We start from the raw sequence: 19,437 nt of genomic DNA, 5'->3' as shown, positions 1-19,437 counted from the left end.
GAGGGAGGAAGGGAGGTGGCTGAGGCGAAGAGGCAGACGAGGCAAGGCCAGAGTTGGGAAGGCCACCCTCCGCCTCTAGAGCAGAGAACTCGGCCCCCACTGCACAGCCTCAGGTTCCCTCCTGTGCTTTTGGCAGTGGGCAGTGTGCAAGGCCTGTGAACAGGAGATAAAGAGTTCAGGCTGAGTATTTTTTCTCACTAACCGTGGATTTGTGTGTTTGTTCAGCTGGTGGCTCTGATAAGCCCCATTCTGCCAGATAAAAGCCAAGCAGCTATGAGGCGGGGCCAGGGGACGGGCTGTTGCAAAGGGGCTTTCCTCCTCTTGGTACTGAATCCCAGGTTATAACCTCCCCCAAGAGTCCCAGGCAGAAGACGGGTCAAGGTGCCTGGACACTTCGTGGCATACTGCCCCGGGCCCAGCTGCCAGTCCCTAGGGGTATCCAAAACAGGCACAGGCCTTGTTTCAAGGCAGTCCAGAGAGCCGCCACATGGAAAAGCTGGCCTCTGGCTCCCATCTCTGGATGGCAAGATGTCCTTTGGCTGGCCCCAGAGCCTGACCACTGAGGACCCAGTGACCTGTCTGATTCACTGCCAACCCCATCTCGTGTCTACTCAGGATGTGCTCTGAGCTGACAGGGAATTAATCTCCCTTACTTCCGAGATACCCTTAGCCGTGTTGGGCAGGGGTCCATTCTCGCTGAACCATTAGGTCCTCGGGCCTAGACATGGTAGTCAGGGTGTCTGCTGCCTTTCAGCAAAGCTGCGGCGTTGCCAGAGTGCCGGTGTTATCCTCCCTGCCCTTTCATGGCACAGGCAGGGATCGTAAAAGCTGAGGTTAGTACAGACCTGCAAGACCCTGGCTGCAGCTGCCCTCATCGTAGAGCTGGTTCCTCTGCCTGTGAGCCTAGGTCCAGACTTCCCAGTGTTTCTGCCTTTTGTCCTGGAGCTGAGCTGAGTGTGTTGGGGGCTGGTGGTGGCGGCATTGTGGCAATGCTGGCTAGGGCCGCCAGCCATAAGATGGCTGCCAAGGTCTAAAATGGCTGCCAGCAGCGCCCAGAGCCACGCCTGGTGGCGCGTGGCAGCCGGCCTCGTCCTCCCCAGCCTCTCCTGCTTGCTCCTTTAATATGAACTAATAGTAATAACAGCAGCACCCTTCGGGGAAGTGTCCTGGTTTAAGAGGATTTCCTGTCTGTCGCACTCTCCTGGAGCCCCGTTTGTCTCTGCCTGAGTCACTGGCGCACCTCCATCTCTCTGTCACATTCTCTGCTCTTTCTGTCCCTTGGCTGGGTATGTACACACCCATGCGCACACTCACAGGCACGCAGCTCTCCCTCTTTCCTTGGCCTTTTGCAGTGGGCCTGTTGCACTCCTAGGGGGTGGACTCTGAGCCCCCTCCAACTGACCCAGGTCTGGAGGTCTTTTGGGCTGTGTGGGTCCCAGGATGGGCGGGATCCATGCAGTCTACAGAGCATGTGTCACACTCCTTTGATGGACTCTGTATGCCAGTCTTGAGGCCGTGCCCTTCCTTAGCTGCACCTTGAGGCAGCTTCACGGTGGGTTTCAGAAAGGCAGGCTCTAGCATAGGCCACCTGCCACCTAGACCCCTTGGCTTCTGCTTGGACTCGAATCAAACCCAGAGATCCAGAGAGCGAGAAGAAAATCCACACGGTATGATGCCAGGGTACAATGAGATCCCAAGATGCAGTCCGTGATTGGAGGAGAAGGCCCTAGGCCCCCTCCATAGCAGAGAATGCCGAACAAAGAGGTGATCCACCAAGACATGGAGGAGGAACACCTCAAACTGGAGAGGGAGGTTTGTGGGTGCCTTCCTAGTAACCTCCACTCTCTTCATTCATAGCAAGATGTACTATTACTTTTGGGATTATGAAAATATTGAAGGGCTGATGCTGTAACTTAGTGGCAGAGCTCGGGCCGTGTGTGCATGAAGCCCTAAATTCAGTCCCCAGTACTGACGAGAGAGAGGAAATAATTGAACGAGATGAAAGAAAGGGATAGCAGACCCCAAAATATGATAGCCTTCTACCCATCATGCCACGAAGTAGCCAGGAGCCTGGCAATGCTCCCAGCCACAGACGAGCAGGGCCCATCAAATCTTCCTGGGAGACAGCAAGATGCACATGGAGCTGTGGGTGGATTTGGGGTGGCTGGACCACTGCAAGGAGCCCAGCAAAGCCATGGCCAGAACCAGAGCCCAGTGTCAGATGCCACCTCTATGGTCCTTATGAATAGCTGAGTCTTCACCAAGTGCCCTACAACCTACCCCAGCACCCCCACCCTCTCACCAGCTGTCATGCCCAGGCAGGCATTCTGGAGGTCCCCATCTTGCCCCTGGCACAGACAAAGCTTTGGAGGACCTGGGGGGCGAGAGTGGGGGGCTTTCTCAAGCTCTGCAAAATATTCACACACACACTCCACCCTGCCCCCAGCCCTCTGTGAGCTTCCTCCACACAATAGGCCCTTGTCTCAGGGCTCCCTCTGAGCAGCTGTGGCAATGGGGCATGAGACAACCCAGACAGGCTGGCACAGAATGGGTGGCAGCAGGGCACACCTCCCCCTCCGGGTTGCCAGGCATTGCTTTGTAAGCATAAAGGTGAGATGGAGGGGGCACAAGCCCACAGGAACAGCATTCATTAGTGAACTTAGGGATGGGAATACCCCTGTGGGAGAGGGAGATCCCCGGGGTCTGCCTTGTTAGGGACAGTGCCTGGTACTGGCTTCTTCCCTTGGTGCCCTCCTGACTTCTGACTCTTGATCAGGGCTACCTGCCCATGGCGACTCTAACCCTCAGGGATTGCTTACTAAACAGTTTCTGGGGGTAGTTTGGGTCGTCACAACTAAGGTGCTATTGGCATCTAGTAGGCAGAGGCCAGAGATGCCACGGCATACCCTGCCCAGGATGCCCCTCCCCCTGCCTCACTGACCAATCCAGTCCAAATGTTGGGAGTAAAGTACACACTGTCTTCCCTCTCCCCTGTTTCCCTGGGCTAGTTCTGGAGCCTGGGTGAAGGGGTCTGTTGTCTGGGATGGGTGTCCAAGGCTAGCCCTGGAGCCTGAGTGAAGGGGTCTGTTGCCTGGGATGGGTGTCCAAGGCTGGAGACTGGGTGCTGGGCTAGTGGTTGTATGTAACTTTGCTCCTGATTATTTCCCCCTCTTGTTTCTCTGCAGAATCCGGACAATCAGATAGTTCAAACCAGCAAGGAGATGCGGACATCAAACCACTGCCCAACGGTCAGTGCCCCGCCCCATTCTCCTTCCCCTTCACTCAGCTATCCAGTGACTTGGGCTGTCATCCAAGGAGGGAGGCTTCCCCTGGTGTTTGCCCCTTTTGGGGGACACCTGAGGGATGGAGTCAAGCAGGGAAGAACTTGGGGGAAATGGATCGGCATTTCATCCCTCTCCAGCTCCACTAACCAGCCATTTTCTTTCTTCAGGGCACTTAAGTTTCCAGGACTGCTTTGTGACTTCCGGGGTCTGGAATGTGACAGAGCTGGTGAGAGTGTCACAGAGTAAGTCGTGTCCTGTCAGGGCCAGGGACCAGGACTCGGGCACAGAGGGGGTTTTCAGATTTCACAGGGTTATGTCGGTGACATCTTAGGATAAGTCGTGTCCTGTCAGGGCCAGGGATCAGGACTAGGGCACAGGGGTTTTCAGATTTCACAGGGTTATGTTGGTGACATCTTAGGAACTCTCTGCCCATTTGACCCTGAGATGGGAGAAGCAGTTGTCCAGAGAATCATGTCTCTAACCTCTGCTGGGGGGGAGGGCAGGGACGACCCACAACCAATGGTGCTTCCCTTACAGCCTACCCAGGAAATCCCACAGGAAAAGGGGTCTTCCCAGCAGCATAGACATTACAGTGAGGTCTTCCTGGGCTTCTGGGAAATGGTTCATGGCACTCTAACTGGCCCCTAGGGTCTACAACACCGTATTCCGGCCTCACCAATCTCTCTGTCTTCCCAGCTCCTGTTGCAACCGCATCAGGGCCCAACTTCTCACTGGCAGACCTGGAGAGCCCCAGTTACTACAACATAAACCAAGTGACCCTGGGACGGCGGTCCATCACCTCCCCTCCTTCCACCAGGTAAGCCAGGACAGTGGCCTCCTCACCTTCCTGACCACCTCCCTATGGCTGCAGCAGCTCTGCATCTGGGATGGAGTACTTCCACCACGTGTCACCATGCTCAGCCATCCATGGAGCGCTTCTTCATGGGACATAGCCCACAACAAGGCATGGCTCTGCCTGGAAGTGAGGCTCAGAGAAGGCCTGTCTTGTAGAGATGGCATTTGAGCCCAGACAAAGCTGGTGGGAGGAGACTCCAGGAAACCTCCCTCTCAGTCAGACTGGGACAAGTTGTCAGGATGATCCCCACCAAGGACTTTAGAGACTAGAAGTCTTTTGGACCCTTTTAGGGGAGTGGGGACCACTCTTAATGCTGACCCATCTCTCAAGTGTTTGCTGTTTGTTTTTAATCTTGCATTAGAATATTTTCTACTATTTATTTATTTTTGAGTTTTTGAGACAAGTTCACTGAGCTGGTCTGGAATTGACTGCAAATCTCCTGAGTTTTGCAAACCCTTCTGATTGCTAGGGTTACAGATGTGGGCTCCCACGGTTGGCCTACAATATTCTTGTGACTAAGGTTCATGGCACAGCTGATAGGAAACAGTGGCTGGGGCATAGAAGGCAGATGACAGTTTTGCCTGTTCTCTGGTGGGCCCTCTAGTAACCCGAGGGAGAGCAGATCTGAAGGTGTTCTACCCCAGGAACTGGAGTGCTTCTGTGGGCTGCCACTCCCCAGCATACAGAACCTGAGCCTCGTCCCTGGTGTCTGCTTGGACTCTCCTTGGACTTTGGCCCACTTGGCTCTCTTCCTCCTCAGCACCACCAAACGCCCCAAGTCCATCGATGACAGCGAGATGGAGAGTCCGGTTGATGATGTGTTCTATCCTGGGACAGGCCGCTCCCCAGCAGCTGGCAGCAGCCAGTCTAGTGGATGGCCCAATGACGTGGATGCAGGTATGGCGGTGATCGTCGCGACATAGCAGCCTGGGCTTCCGTAGGCTCTCTTTTGTCAGGTGGCACTTACAGACTCTCAGTCCTGAGGGTGGCAGGCCATGCCGAAGGAGGGGAGTGGGGTGAGAGCTAGCTTGTAGGCATAGTGGGCAGAGCAGAGGGTTATCAAGTCTATAGTGCCATTTATTTAAGGCACGGTCTCTTTTTCATAGACCCCTTGCCTCTAAAGACCTGGCCAGCCTTGTGGTTCCCCACCTGGGCCCAGGGTTGTATTTGAGGACTCTGGCTCTCTGAGGCATGGGCTGCCCTGGTATCAGGTGCTCAGCAGCCTTCCCGACTCCACCACTAGATGCCAGCAGCCAGCATCTACCCCTTCTTCAGTGGGTTGTTTCTGTTTCGAGACAGGGCCTAGCTGTGTGATAGCCAGGCTGGCTTCAAATGCTGACTGCCCCGTCCCCACCTCCAGGGTGTTGGGATTGCAGGCTGCATCACCGCATCCGGCCACCCTATTTGGACAACTATAAATGTCCCCAGACATTGCCAGATGCCCTCAGGAAGACAGATTTGAGGTGGCTAGCCCTGCCTTGGGGCCCAGCTTTACAAAGACGCTCAGAATTGAGAGTGAAAGGGCAGAGCTGTCTCGGGAAGCTAGCAGAGAGCAGAGATTCCGAAGGAAGCAGCCCAGACCTTCCCAGTCCTCACTGCGTTGACTTCCTGTTGAGTCCAGCCATGGGCTGCTCCAATGCAGGTTGCTAGTGTGGGCAGCCTAGAAGCCCAGAGGGTGTCCTTGAGGCCTTGGGACCTGCTTTTGCGCAGTGTACAGAGAACTTGCCTGCTCTAAGTGGAGCTGGGGACACTCTGGATAGGGCTAAGGACTGGGTTTCATTGTTTGAACCAGGGTCTGATCTGATGGCAACCTGTCTGGCAGAGAGAGACCCGGCTGAGGGAGCCAGGGCAGACCCTGGCATTGACTCTGGTTCCCATGCAAAGACAGCAAAGCTTACCTCCTGGGCTTGGGCTGAGGGAATGGACTTGATCCTCTCTAGAGCTTCGTGGAAAGGCACCCCAGCATGACCTGGAGGTCCCCGCCTCCCTGTGACAGCCAGGGCCTGGGTCATTGTGACCCCCCCCAGGGGATTCTCTGGAGGTTCCCCACTGATAAAGAGGGAGTTGGGAAACTGGAGACTGCCATATCTCAGACCCCAGCCACGCCTGGCCTTGGGCAGGTGACATCTACAGGGATTGCTGCTAGGGTATCTTGATGACCTGCTGATTGCCAGTGACTGTCCGCGTTCTCAGGACCCTCCTCGCCAGGCTTCTGCAGCCTTTGCTCTCTGTCTGCTGTACTGCCTGCCATTTCTGTTGCTTCCGGCAGCCCTGTTGTGCACTGCACCCCCAGGATCCCTTACCCCCCAACTTGTCGTTGTTTCCCTGGGCTGCGACAAATCGCCAATTAAGCAGCCCAGCTGCAGGATGGGAACAGCTGGGTAGGCGCTGTGCAGCAGCAGGGACAGCTGTGCACAGCTGGTGGGGCACTCCCCCCTCCTCACCATGCCAGCTATCAGGTGGCACACAGCTGCTGCCAGATAACACCTCTGCTGGTCGCTGGGAGCTCGCCCCCACCCCACCGTGGTTGAGACTCTGGTTTTCTGCTCTGCAGCTCCTCATTCCCATCACAACCTACGAGATTTTTCCCTCAAAGATGGCAGCTCAAGATCTGCCTCACCTCCACCTTGCCTGGTCAGCCTGGACATGGCGTCAAAGCTCAACCCAGGACAGAGAGATACCAAAAGAATGTGCCCCTGGGAACCCTGCTTGCCAACCTGTTACTTGGATGCTGTACATACTGGACAGGGATGGCACTGGCTTGCAGTCTCTGACTCTTTAGAGGCAGAGCCCAAACAGGGTCTTTTTTTTTGTGGCCCTGTCTCTGGCTGGATGCCACCTTTGCCTTTGGCACCAGGGCAGAGAAGAACCCCACTCTCTGAGCCTGGGCAGTTCCTGACCTCCGACTCGTCCCCAGGATCCTCCCAGCTCTCCGGCCCCTGTCTTTGTTCTCATGGTGGATGTTGCACCCTCTGGAGCCTCTAACTCTGCTTTCCTTTTCCCTTCTCTTCCTCTTCAGGCTAGAGTATACTAGGACTCGGTCACCTTGTCCCAGGTCCCACCCTTGTCCCTCTGGCCCCCTTCATTGTCTACCACCCCTGGCTCACCACCTAGCTCCTGTGGGCTCCTCGTGCATCCCTTGCTAGATGCTGGTCTTGCACCCACTGTACTCCTGTGCCAGCTGCCAGGGAACAGGATGCCTTCCTTGCCACGCTTGTCCAGCATATGCCTCCGTGTCACCAGGGGCCTCGTTTTCCTGTTTCAGAAGCAACCATAGCCAGATCGCACCCCTGAGGTCAGGCCACAGAAGGAGCAGAGCAGGGCCCGAGGTGGAGGAAGGGCTGCTGGGGAGAGAAGGAGCGGGCTGCTTTGCTGGCTTCCCACCCCAGCCAGCTAAACCTGCGTGTTGCTGCTTCCTCCCCGTAGGCCCTGCTTCTCTAAAGAAGTCAGGAAAGCTGGACTTCTGCAGCGCCCTCTCCTCTCAGGGCAGTTCCCCACGCATGGCTTTCACCCACCACCCGCTGCCTGTGCTTGCTGGAGTCAGACCAGGTGAGAGATGGAGGCGGGGCTTCAGGGGACACTGCGGGAGGCAGCCACAGCAAGGGGCAGCTGGCCAGGTACAGTAGGGGCCAGGGCTCACTCTAAGCGACAGATCTGGGCTCCCTGAGCGGAGTCATGGCACAGCAGTGGGGTGGCCTGTGACCGGCCACGTACTTCTGAGAACCAGGCTTGCCTGCTCGGTTGGTTCCTAGATTTCCTCGCACACGCTAACTCTGGCTGTGTAAGTCTGTGTCGGGTGCATGTTTTGCACATGCTCACTGGGAGCTGCATGCAGCCTCCACCTCCCCTACCAGCAAGTAGTTGAGCCAAATTGCTCCTCTGCGGCTTAGAAAGAGCACGCTCAGCAGTCCAGGCTCCTGGTGTCTGTCCTAGGGCAAACTGGCACCTACTCTGGGCTTCCCTACCTTCCCCAGAAGCAAAAGGGATGGGCCATGGAAAGGACTGTCTTGTTGCTTTGAGGGTACATCTCGTCAGGCCCTGAGAAGATGCTGAATCTTCCCAAGGGTGGGGCCAGGCGGGAACACTCCTCCAGAGAACCTGGCTGTGCCCTGCTTGCTACTCTGCTCCCTCAGCACCCATCTGGCAGCAAAGGCCTGGCTTTTGTTTGCACACGGCCTTGGTCCGCCATTCCTCTCTTCTCTCCTGTAGGACACAACAGGGAGGTTTACCTCCCAGCTTCCTCCTTGGGGCCTCCTGGCTTAGAGCCCAGAGGCAGCCAGCACTGGGGCAGGGTGTGGTGGCCACGAGATGGGGGCAGGGAGCCCAGGCCTTGTGCCGGCAGCAGGAGGGAGGCAGGCTCCACTCCATTTTTATGAACTCCAGCGAGAAGCCAAGTTTCCTCAGCCCCCTAATGAAACCGAGAGCAAGACTGAGCTGATTGGAAACAGACGGGAGGGGGAGAACGCGGGGAAGCGAGGAGGCCTGCGCAGGGGTGGGAACTGTGAGCGCACAGCACAGCGTTGGGGCCAACACGTGCAGGAGGCCTGCGGATCCCACTTACCCTTGTGGAGTTGTCTATGTGCTAGGTGCCCAGCCTGCACAGGCAGGGCCTGTCCGTGTGGCCATGGTATCCTGCTCTCTGCCCTTCAGGCGGGCTCACATCTAGGGCAGGGCAAATGAGCTGTCTGCCAAGGATGCAAGAAAAAAAATGTCAAGGATGCTAAAAACTCAGTCCTCAAGATAAGTAATGTATTAATGCATTATTCCTAAAAAAAAAAAAAAAAAAAGGAAGCAGTTGCAAAACATAGGATAAGGCCAACACCTGAAATCCCAGCACACAGGAGGCTGAGGCAGGAGGATTAAGGATTGGAGGCTGTGTGACTCTGTCTAAGCAGAAAATATGGCAGAGAGCTTGACTAACGTGGACCCCTGGGTTCTGTGCTCAGGACTGAAACAAAAGAAAACTGAGCAACCAAAACAAGAGAGAAAAAAGGGAGCCAGACACACACAGGCCTGCCGTCCAGGCCGGGTCAGAAGCTCAAGGTCATCAAGTCCAGCTACAAGAAACCCCACCTCAACAAACAAACACAAACAAACAAACCAGAGAAACAACTTCCTGGCAGTTTTAAGCTGATAACACCGAACCCGGCACTTGTAGCACGCTACCCACCTGCCTCAACTACCACCACCCCCCAGCTCCAGTCAGGCATTATTTATAGAAGCAAGCAGCTGGCCCTCCCTCAGGTAGTAGTCTGCCAGTGCTTTTTTTTATTTATTTATTGCATTTAAGTGTTTCTTTTTTATTTAGATGACTGAGGATTTTTGTGCCGGACACAGTGCTTCTGCCCCATTCTGCCTCGGGACCCTCAATCCGTCCGCCACCCCATCTTTCTTTCCCATGTGGCTACCTTACAACCTTTCCTCTCTCTCGCCTCTGTGCACACAGGGAGCCCCCGGGCCACAGCATCAGCCCTGCACTTCCCCTCCACGTCCATCATCCAGCAGTCGAGCCCGTATTTTACACACCCAACCATCCGCTACCACCACCACCATGGGCAGGACTCGCTGAAGGAGTTTGTGCAGTTTGTGTGCTCTGACGGCTCGGGTCAGGCCACTGGACAGGTGAGTCCAGAGGGCACAGGAGGCCTCATAGCATCATATGTCTGTGTCCGTCCGTCGTCCGTTAGTCCGATTGTCTTTCTGTCTGTCTGTCTAAGGGCTCATGAGAAGAGGGACAAAAGTCAGGAGCATACATGGAGCTGGAGTAGCAAAGAGCCCATAGACTCTACCTTGTGAGCAATTTTAGTGGGCTTGGGGCCTGGGTCTGAGTATTGTCTTAGGGTCTGTCTGATAGGGACTGGAGAGGTGAGTAGCCACCCAACCCTCCCTTTAGGGGCTCCTCGCCCTTTCTGTTGACCCTTGGTTCCCAGCAGGAATGAGCCTATAATTGGTCCATTCAATATAGGCCTTGGACCCCTACCTTTCTAAAATCTACGGGGTCAAGGATTTGACAGATTGTGGATTTGAGTTTGTCTGGCTCATTACTGTTGATGTTTGGGCTGTTTCTCCTCTGTGGCGGGAGACTGCCCCAGACTCTGCGGGAGCTATCCCTGCCTGGCCTCCACCTAACTGATGCCAGGACTACGTTCTCCTTCCTAGTCATGGGCGTCAGATCTATCTCCCACTCTCAGTGGGCGCCACGTGAGGCCTGTGTGAAGATCCTGCGCCAGGACTCTTACCTCAGGGCTCCCGCACTGCTGTGACTCTAGAGCAGAGCCCTGCAGATCCACGGCGCTGTGGGGCAGAGGGCCCTGTGGGTTGTGGGTTCCTTTTCTGTTAGCCAGCCCCAGGGCCTGGATGATAACACGCCAGAGATGCTGGTGGGACATGCTCAGTCTCCAAGGGTCATGAGATGGGATATGGTGGTCCAGACCTCTGGAGAGCCTTGCGGCCAGCAGCATGAAGACTCCCAGCCTCTCTCTCAATCAGTGTGGGTAGCCTGGCTGTGAGAAGTCAGCAGGAGGGTGTTCAAAGAGCTTAGAAATCAGGTTGGGAGAGGCAGTCCGAGAGGAGCAGCAGCGGCCCTCGCTCTGGGAAGAACGGGTGTTTGCCGGTTTTGGAGTGTGACTGGGCTGGACTCTCTGTCCATCCTGGATCTGGTCCTGTTTGCTCTGACTTGCTCCCCCATCCCCACCCTTCTGCTGTCCTCATTCTCTTCCCTACTTTATCCCACAAGGGCTTCTCTTACCGATTCTCCAGCTCCTTAGCACATTGGTGGCCCTCCTGGTTAAACACTGCATATCTTAGGGGGACGGAAGGGTAGAACTGACCCCTGTTTACCACTTCAGAGATAGAACAGACTCCAGAGGGATGCTGACCAGCTTGCCTTTTCACCAGGCTTGGAGTCCGGATGAGCAGGACCTAGGGGCCAATGCAAAGAGCCATCTCTTACCCCAGGTGACTGAAGGACCGATCAGTTGGCTCCTGTCTCCTGAGGGCTGGTGCTGAGCTTCATCTGTGACCTAACATGTGTAACAGAGAACACTCACTTTGCTTAGAGTTATTTTCTCAAGACAGGTACTTATTCCATGAGACTGCAGACAGAGATGTAAGTAGACACCTTGCTGAGAGTAACTAACAGCAGGGAGTAGGGAATCCTCTCAGGGCTTCCTCTGTGACCTGCAGCTAAGAGAAAAGCCTGCTGCAGGGGCCCATGGGGCTGCAGAGGAGAGATGCACTCATGCTGGAGAAGAGGCTGCTTTATTGGGGAACAGAGGCTGTGCTGGGCTCCTCCTGGCCGGCCGTCACAGAAGCGTCACAGAAGCGCGTCCTCAGATTAGTGTATGTAGAGTGACCCAGAGGCCTCAGATTCCACTTGTTTCTGCAGAGGTGGAGCCTGAGAATCCAAGTGTTTCCCTGGTTCCTGCTCCTAGAATTCTGGCCAGAGCACCCCACTTTAGGAACAATCGACCTGGAGCCTGAAGGAGCGCCCTCCTGAGCACCTCATGAATCCCAGGTTACAGACCAGTGTTTTAGCCATGTAGGGAAAATTACAGACCATTACCGAAGGCTCCCAGGCACCCCAATATTTTACCCATTCACCCTAGTCTAGGGCACTTGTTTTGAAGATCACAGGGAGACAGCACTTAAAGTGATACCCCTCAGCAGGAGGAATGGTTTTGGCTAGCAGTATTTGAGGGGTAGCGAAGGGGCAGCCAAATGGACGTGGCGAAGGTGCTGGCTCAGCGGGGTAATGACTCGACTCAGGGAGGCAGGAATGGCACCATCTGTAAGGGGCAAGTGATGTGCTGGGCCAGCGTGTATACTCCTTTCTGCCCTGCCTCTGGGCCAGTGTGTATACTCCTTTCTGCCCTGCCTCTGGGCCAGCGTGTATACTCCTTTCTGCCCTGCCTCTGAGCCAGTGTGTATACTCCTTTCTGCCCTGCCTCTGGGCCAGCGTGTATACTCCTTTCGGCCCCTGCCTCAGAGCCACAGACTTTGATGTCTTAACACCTTGTCTTGTATCATTAGGAAAGTTGTGACTAGCCACATTCAGGTGGGGCTGTCCTTTTAGACACTTGCAGGAGACAGAGGTCTCCGTGCTGTGTCCTAGCTGCTCAGAGCCCAGAGAGAAACTATGAGGCTGTGATCTATGAGACTGTTCTATTTCCTGTCCGAGGGAAAAACGGGATGGGAGCCAGACAGGCCATGGGTATGAGGGGAGAGGCTACTGCTTGGCTCTCAGTGGCACCCCCGCAGAGCCGGAAAACCTGCTCTTTGGTCCTCACGCTGCCTAGATCCACGTAATTGCTCTCTAAAAGGGTACTTAGCACAGAAGATCCTACTCCGGGCACAGATAGGAGTGCCGGACAGCCACAGGTTGTTTGATCAGATGCTTCTCAACCATCGGCCTCGGGTGTGCAGGAACCCTGCAGAGGAACGGTGTGTCAGATTGGGCAGGTCCTTAGGGAAAGAGGCTGGTGAGGAGAAAAACCAGAGCCCTGGGCCAGGTGTAACTGGAGCAGAGCAGGAGCTGCTCACGGCAGGGCAGGCCTCTAACCCTGGCATTTGGGAGGTGGAGGCAGGAGGATCAGATGTCCAGCCATCATGGAGAGTTGACAGTGCCACAGTCTGATGACCTAGGTTTGATCCCAGGAACCCACATAAAGATGGACGGAGACGAGCTGAAGCAGAAAGGACGGCACAGCCCACTTGGGTTGTCGGACTTGAGTGCTGCCTAAGTCTGCTGGTGTGCTGGAGCCTGGGGACAGCTGCTTCCATGCCTGACAAAGGGCCCAGAGTCCAAGAAGTATAAGACAGCTAAAGACTAGGGTGATTCAAAGAATCTGGCTGGTCCCCTTGTGGGTGTGTGGTGCTTTTAGACCAGGCCTTGAGGGGTGCAGGAAGGAGCTTCTGGCAGGGCACTCTGTGGTAAGCAAGTCTGCGCTCAGCCTGAGCTCAGTATTGAAAATACCTAGCAGAAAAGATGGGGTGTGGGGATGGAGACCTTGAGTGCCTCTTGGAGAGAGTGCACCTTGGAACATTTGTGAGAAATCTGAGCTAACTTGCACTTGGGGTGCAAGTCAAAGGCTCTGGGGTCAGACAGGTCGGGCTCTGCCTCCAGGCATGGCCAGTGTAGTAGGTAACTGTGGATGAACCGCTTCCCTGCACAGAACCTCACTGTACTCAGCTGTTGAATGGGTAGAACAAAGCTTCCTTTGCATCTGAGTTTCCCAGAGACAGTGCTGTTAGCTCTGAGTGGAGGATGAGAGCCTTCGTCTGTGTGCTGTAGGATATGAATCTGTAGGTACCCACTTGATGCCAATAGCATCTTCTCGGCCTCAAAACTACCTCTGGATGTTGCAGCATCTTCTGGGATGGGGAGCAGAATGGCCCTGAGGTGAGAACGGTTCCTTGGGAGTAGTTGGAAGGTCAGGCCCAGCATGGATGCAATGTCTAGGCTATGGCTGGGCACCCAGGTCCCTGAGCTGAGCCACTCACTGTCAGAGCAGAGAGGGGACCCCATGCCCTGACCCCTGCGGTCTCCTTGTCATCGACTAAGTGAGATGAGTGAGGGCAGATTGATGGCTGGCTGGAGACATCAGGTGATATTCTGGGGTTTACCCTCCCATAGTCGGAGAAGCACTGGTCAGGTGAGTGGAGCATGCTTATAATTCCAGCACTCGGGATGTCAAGGCAGGAGGATTGCCAGTTTGAGGGCAGCCTGGGAGAGAAAGACCTCCTTAGGACTTGTGCCTAGTTGGCCAGAAAGGCTGAAGTTTGCTCCGTAGGAGAAGAAGAGCTGGGGCCAGGCCTCCCTGCACCTGAGCTGCAGGCAGCATTGAGGGCTGCCTCCCACGCAGCAGGAGGCGTGTTCCAGTTCTCTCCAGGGATACAGCGCCTGCCAGTGGCTGGGGAGCCTGTGGTGCATGCGCACTTTCTCTGAATCCTTGAAGCTGACCCAGGCACCATCAGGCATGAGGCCTGGAGGAGAAATACAAGTTGAGGCACCAAGGACAAGGAATGACTCTTGGTGGCAGAATGTCCTTGGTTCCCGAGGGCATGCGTTATCCAGGGAATCACTCTTGAAGAACCGCACAGAAGCTGGAGCCACCAATGGCGTATTTTCCTCACTGGCTGATCTTTATAGAAAAGGCCAGCAGGCTGAGAACAGGATCGGCTGGAGATAGAATGGAGGGTGAGCGACTCAGTACTGGTGGCCTCCTGGGCCAGGCTGCCCATGGGGTGGATGTTGGCAAGCCTGTGGGTAGTCTGCCAGCTCCAGCCAGGCCCATGGAGGGAGTGTGTACCTTTGGGACCTTGGAGGTGAGCTGGCTTCTCTTTCCCACCATGAGGACAGGTCTTCCAGGGGCATGACTGCCCTGGTGGTGCGCATTGCTGGGTGGTTCATTTCTGTACCTAGAACATCTTGCATAAGAATTGACAAATTAGCTGGGTACGGTGGCTCACGCCTTTAAACGGAGCCCTTGGGAAGCAGAGGCAGGTGGATCTCTGTGCTTTTGAGACCAGTCTGGTCTACATGGTGAGTCTGAAGCCAGCCAGAGCTACACATTAAGACCCCGTCTCAAAAAGAAATAAAGGAAGGAAGGATGAACCACCCGTCGGACATCCCCCTTCTTCCTTCCCACTACTTCATAAAGAGAAAGGAAAAAAAAGAAAGAGACAGAAACGCCCAAGAGACCAAATAGAGGCCTTACACCTCCTCCATCCTGTGCCCAGAGGAAAGGACCCTCCCTCCCACTCCTGCATCTTCCATCGGGAGCTCCCGCTCTCAGGAGCAAGTGGCCGGCCGCGCAGGGGAGCGTGTGTCTGTGTGTGATGTGCCTTCATGCGTCACTCTATTTATGTTGTTCGCAGCCCAACGGTAGCGGCCAGGGCAAAGTCCCGGGGTCATTTTTGCTACCGCCGCCGCCTCCAGTGGCCAGACCTGTGCCCCTTCCTATGCCTGATTCCAAAACCACCAGCACGGCCCCAGACGGCGCCGCCTTGACTCCTCCATCACCTTGTAAGTGGACGATGAAACCGAAACCACAGCGCCCAGCATCCCTGGCCCATCTACACAGTCTCCACTGCAAAAAGAGGAGCGCCCCCTCCCAACAAAGCCCCTCCCCAGAGCGCCTCAGAGCCTCCCAAAGGATGAGCAGGGTTGAACCCTGGCCATGGCCTCCTGGGCCTCAGTTACACCAGCCAGCACCCCATGAGCCCTGCCCACTGCTCCCAGCCAGGCCCTGGCCCAGGCCCCCCTGGGGGGCGGGAGGGAGAGTGCAGTGGGGCACTGGGCCGGGGGTGCTGGCGCGGGTGGGGGGGCGGGAGGCACAGCCATGCCATCTTCATGCCTGATTGCTGCTTTTGTTTTTGTTTTTTGTTTTTTTGTTTTTTTGATTTTTTGGTTTTGTTTTTCAATTTTTTTGTTGTTGTTGTTTCGTTGTTCCCTTACACACACCAAAAAAAAAAAAAAGAAAGAAAAGAAATTAAATGTAACCACAAGGTGACGCCACCACCATCCTCTTTTTGCCTTGTCCCCTCACCTCCATCTGGCCCTTGGGCCTCTGAAGATGCAGGAGGCACTTTTCCAATCCCTTCTTCCCTCAGTTTCCCATTTGATTTCTTGTTGTCCCTCTTTTTTTCTTTTCCTTTTATACCCTCTTCCCATCCTCCTATCCCTTCCCTTCTTTCCCCTCAATTCCTTTCCCAGGTTGTAAGTTCCAAAGAGAAGGGAGGGCACTGGGCCCCAACTTACTTCATCTTTCTTTTTCTTCCTTCCTCCCTCCCTCCCACCCTCTCTCTCCCTTCCTTCTTTCCTTTAATCCAATGACAAATGGTGCCAAAGGGAAGAGAAGAAATATCTAAGTGGAGAGGTCCCAGCTAGACCCGACGTGAAGGACAGGAGGGGCGGAAGGCGGGCGGCGCGCTGTCTCAGGCTGGCACAGGGGTGGGCAGGCGTCTGAGCTGGAACTGCAGCCGTGGGTGGCAGGGTGGCCCATGTCAACACTCCTGTCGGTTCGCGCTCTCTGTCTCTCCTTCTCTCCCCCTCCCTGCCCTCTCCATGTCATCTCCTCATTTGCATATGCCATTAGACATGACCACAGTCACTGGAGGTGGGCAGAGTGGGGGCGGGAGCCAGGTTGGAGCTCACTTCTGGAGAAGGGACAGAATCTGGCGAGCATGTCCTGGGTGTGTCTGGCATAGAGCAGGAGTGAGCGTCCCAGGTGAACTGTGAAACTCTATTTTCCTCTGGGGACTGCTTCCCACCTGTCAGGTTCAGCTGAATACCCCAGAAGAGAAGAGCTCAGGGCTGTGGGGGTCATTGGTCCCCCGGGGCATTGGACAGCTGCCCCCAGGTGGCTGAGCTTTGGGGCTCTTTCTGTGGCCTCTTTCTCTGTCACCTGGCCTGAGGCACGGATGGGCAGAGAGTAGCATGGACTCGACCTTTCTGCCACAGCGCACACCAGGCAGCCAGGCCACGGGGTCTTTTGTGACCACTCCTGCTGGCGTGGTCTCCACTGGACCCCTGTGAGTTCCTGAGCCACTTGCCAATCAGTGGGACTGCCCAAGGTGGTAAGTGGCACAGCCCCCAGTGAGACTGTGGGGCTTGAGAGGTGACCTGGATGAGCGGCCATGCCCAGACAGGCTGGTCAAGGCTTCCCAGCCCCCATGTCTGTACTACCCCTCTAAAAGTAGAAAAACTAGGGTCTCCGCTGGCGAACCCAGTGCTAACTGTTCTCAGTAGGGGACAGAACTAGGCCCAAGGGACTTCAGCTGCAGCCTCAATGGCCCTTCCTCAGCCCAGCCTTGACAGGCTGAGGCAGGAGGGTATGTGTGCGTTCCTGGTCAGAGAGCGGAAGGGCCTGCAGCCTGGCCTCCCACACTGTAATCCTCACTCATCCTTCCCGCCGCCAGCTTACCCTACAGCACATCTAACCTAGTCTCTCCCTTCCTCCGCCGCCCAGAGGGGCAGTACCCAGGGGGGGCCTCATAGCCTGACCTGGTCTTTCCCTCTCTCCTCACCCCCTGCTCCCCACAGCATTCGCAACGACAGGCGCCTCCTCTGCCAACCGGTTTGTCAGCATCGGACCCCGGGACGGCAACTTTCTGAACATCCCACAGCAGTCTCAGGTAGGAGATGCCCGGATGCAGGAGAGGGCAGACAGGGGGGCACATCTTGGGATGAAGAGAGAAGCCAGGGTTCTGGGGAGGGCTGTTCCTTATGAGTTGCATGCCCAGGCTACTGCCCAGCTGAGCAGCCTCCCTAGGCAGCCTCAGGCTCCCTAGCTAATCAGCTAATTGGATAATTAGCTCTGACAACCCTGGACCTGGGAAAGGCAACCCAAGGCTAGAGACCTCTGGGCCATCCAGGAAAAGCAAAGAGGGAAGGCTGAAGCGCTGACTAGGAAGGCAACCCTGTGTCCTGGATCTCCTACCCTGGTCAGATCAAGGAGGCCTTAGCCTTCCCTGTCTCCCTGGCACTGGGTGGGCTGAATGAAGGTGGGAGAAGGACAAAGTACGGCTGGTGGGCTGCATGCCCAGAGACTGGCATCAAGGGCAGGGTTGGCTGCCGTCCTGGAGGCCCCTCCTCTAAGTCCTCATAAGTCCCATTAGGAGGAAAGTCAGGCTGCTGGAGCCCCCAGTCCCCACTGACACCACCCCCACTTCCCAAAGGAGACAAGCCAAACTTGTCCTCCAGCGTGAGGCCCCAGACTGCCTGGAGAATGCATGTGCACACACGGATGTCTCTCATGTGCCTGTGTCTAGAGAGGGTGAGAATAGCAGGCAGAACCCAGGGCCCTTGGCACACAGGGAAGGCCCACCTCAGGGACAGGCCAGGGAAACGTCAGAGGGCCAGGGCTTTCAGAAAAAGCACACAAATATTCTTCTTTTTGTACGTTTTATAAAAACACTTCCTTGCCGGCTTCCTCAGCCCTGGGAAATCCACCCCTGCTCAGAGCCTCAGGGCCACCTCTGCTGGCTCCTGCCCCGCCTCTGCTGAGGCCCCAGTCCAGAGAAAGTTGGTAGATGGAAGTTTTGTGTGTGGTTTAAGGGTCTTTTCTTTCTTTCTTTTCCTTTAACACAGACACACACACACACAACTTAGCCAAACTTCAAACTTCAGAGCTCCCTAGTGGTGAGGAGGAGAGGAGAAGGGAACTTCAACCCCCTCCAGCCTCCCACCCCCTTTCCCCAGAGTCACGTCTGACCCGTCTGGTTTCCAGGAGCAACCAGACATGATGTAACACCCAGATGAACTTGAACTTGGGGGTGTTGAGAAGAAAAACAATGGCTCTGGGCAGGGTCTGGAGCCAGCCCCCTCTGCTCTGTGCCAGGGAGGCCGAGAAAGCCCTGCTGGCAGAAGGTGGGAGGGGGTGCCAGAGGAAGGGACAGCAGGCGGGCCTCCCCTCCCAGCTCTGGGCTGGCACCAAGAGCAGGGTTCCATTGCTCACTCCCTCTCCCCCTCTGCTACCCCTGCTCCACAGTGCAGTGCGCTTGCTCTGCTGCTGCTGAGAGCCCTTCCCTCTCTCTCGGTTTTGCTTTCTTCACTTTCTCTGCTCACTTTACTTGGACGTTTTGAGGCCAAGTCAGAGTTTGAGGCAAGTTCGGGGGAAACGGTTTGTCTCTCTCTCTCCCTCACTGCCTGCAATGGCAGGTGAGGAAGTGAATCCTAGCTGATCCAGGACCCGTGATCGGGCAGGTGTGTGTGTGTGTGGGGGGAGTTAGACACCCTGGAGCAGAAGCCCTTGGGCTTGGGGGCAGGCAGGCGGCTGTAGGGGGGACAATCAGGACTGGTTTCCACAGTAACCAGTGACTTTAGCTGATCCTTGGAGCACCAGATGGAGACAGAACAATAGAATGGGGGAAGAAAAGAAAATTTTAGCAATTTTATCATTCCCTAAATAGTGCTTTTTACTTAGTTTTAATCAGTTTGGGGCCTGGCTTGAGAAGCAGGGAGGGGGTAAACAGAAAAGGCAGCCTGGGCTTGATCGTAGACCCTGCAATTGCGGCCTGTGTGGAGACACTATTGAGTCCCCATTCTAGGCCTGAAACCGGAATCTTCATCCTCTGAGGATCCCCCACTCTTGAGACTATAAGGCTATGTAGTACAAGAAACTTCCAGGGGAGAGTTTGGGCCTTGGTATGATGGCCCCATGTCCCATGTGTCTATCATGGAAGCAGAGGAGGGGTAGCTTCCCTTGCCTGGAGCAGTGGTGTAAGAGCCCATGTTAGCTGTCCCTTAGGTCCCAGAGAACACCAGAGCTAGAAGCGCAGATCTCTGACTGACTT

At 55.5% G+C, this 19,437-nt stretch overlaps 1 protein-coding gene across 8 annotated transcripts in view; it reads left to right on the top strand.

The window, feature by feature from the left end:
- Nfix (nuclear factor I X) overlaps nucleotides 1-19,437 on the top strand; it is a 94,451-nt gene that overhangs the window by 70,216 nt on the left and 4,798 nt on the right. For 3 of the 8 annotated variants that reach the window (XM_075976705.1, XM_075976707.1, XM_075976706.1), the window contains exons 3-10: nucleotides 3,186-3,248; nucleotides 3,452-3,526; nucleotides 3,981-4,101; nucleotides 4,901-5,037; nucleotides 7,567-7,689; nucleotides 9,587-9,762; nucleotides 15,019-15,166; nucleotides 17,186-17,277. In XM_075976705.1, coding sequence (XP_075832820.1) covers nucleotides 3,186-3,248; nucleotides 3,452-3,526; nucleotides 3,981-4,101; nucleotides 4,901-5,037; nucleotides 7,567-7,689; nucleotides 9,587-9,762; nucleotides 15,019-15,166; nucleotides 17,186-17,277 — 935 coding nt within the window. The remainder of the gene's footprint in view (nucleotides 1-3,185; nucleotides 3,249-3,451; nucleotides 3,527-3,980; nucleotides 4,102-4,900; nucleotides 5,038-7,566; nucleotides 7,690-9,586; nucleotides 9,763-15,018; nucleotides 15,167-17,185; nucleotides 17,278-19,437) is intronic. The other 5 variants (XM_075976709.1, XM_075976711.1, XM_075976710.1 and 2 more) reach the window with 3 other exon arrangements.

This window comes from Microtus pennsylvanicus, chromosome 6, assembly GCF_037038515.1.
Source record: "Microtus pennsylvanicus isolate mMicPen1 chromosome 6, mMicPen1.hap1, whole genome shotgun sequence".
NCBI lineage: Eukaryota > Metazoa > Chordata > Mammalia > Rodentia > Cricetidae > Microtus > Microtus pennsylvanicus.
Note: the sequence above shows the minus strand (reverse complement) of the source record. Positions and strands in the feature narration are given on the sequence as shown.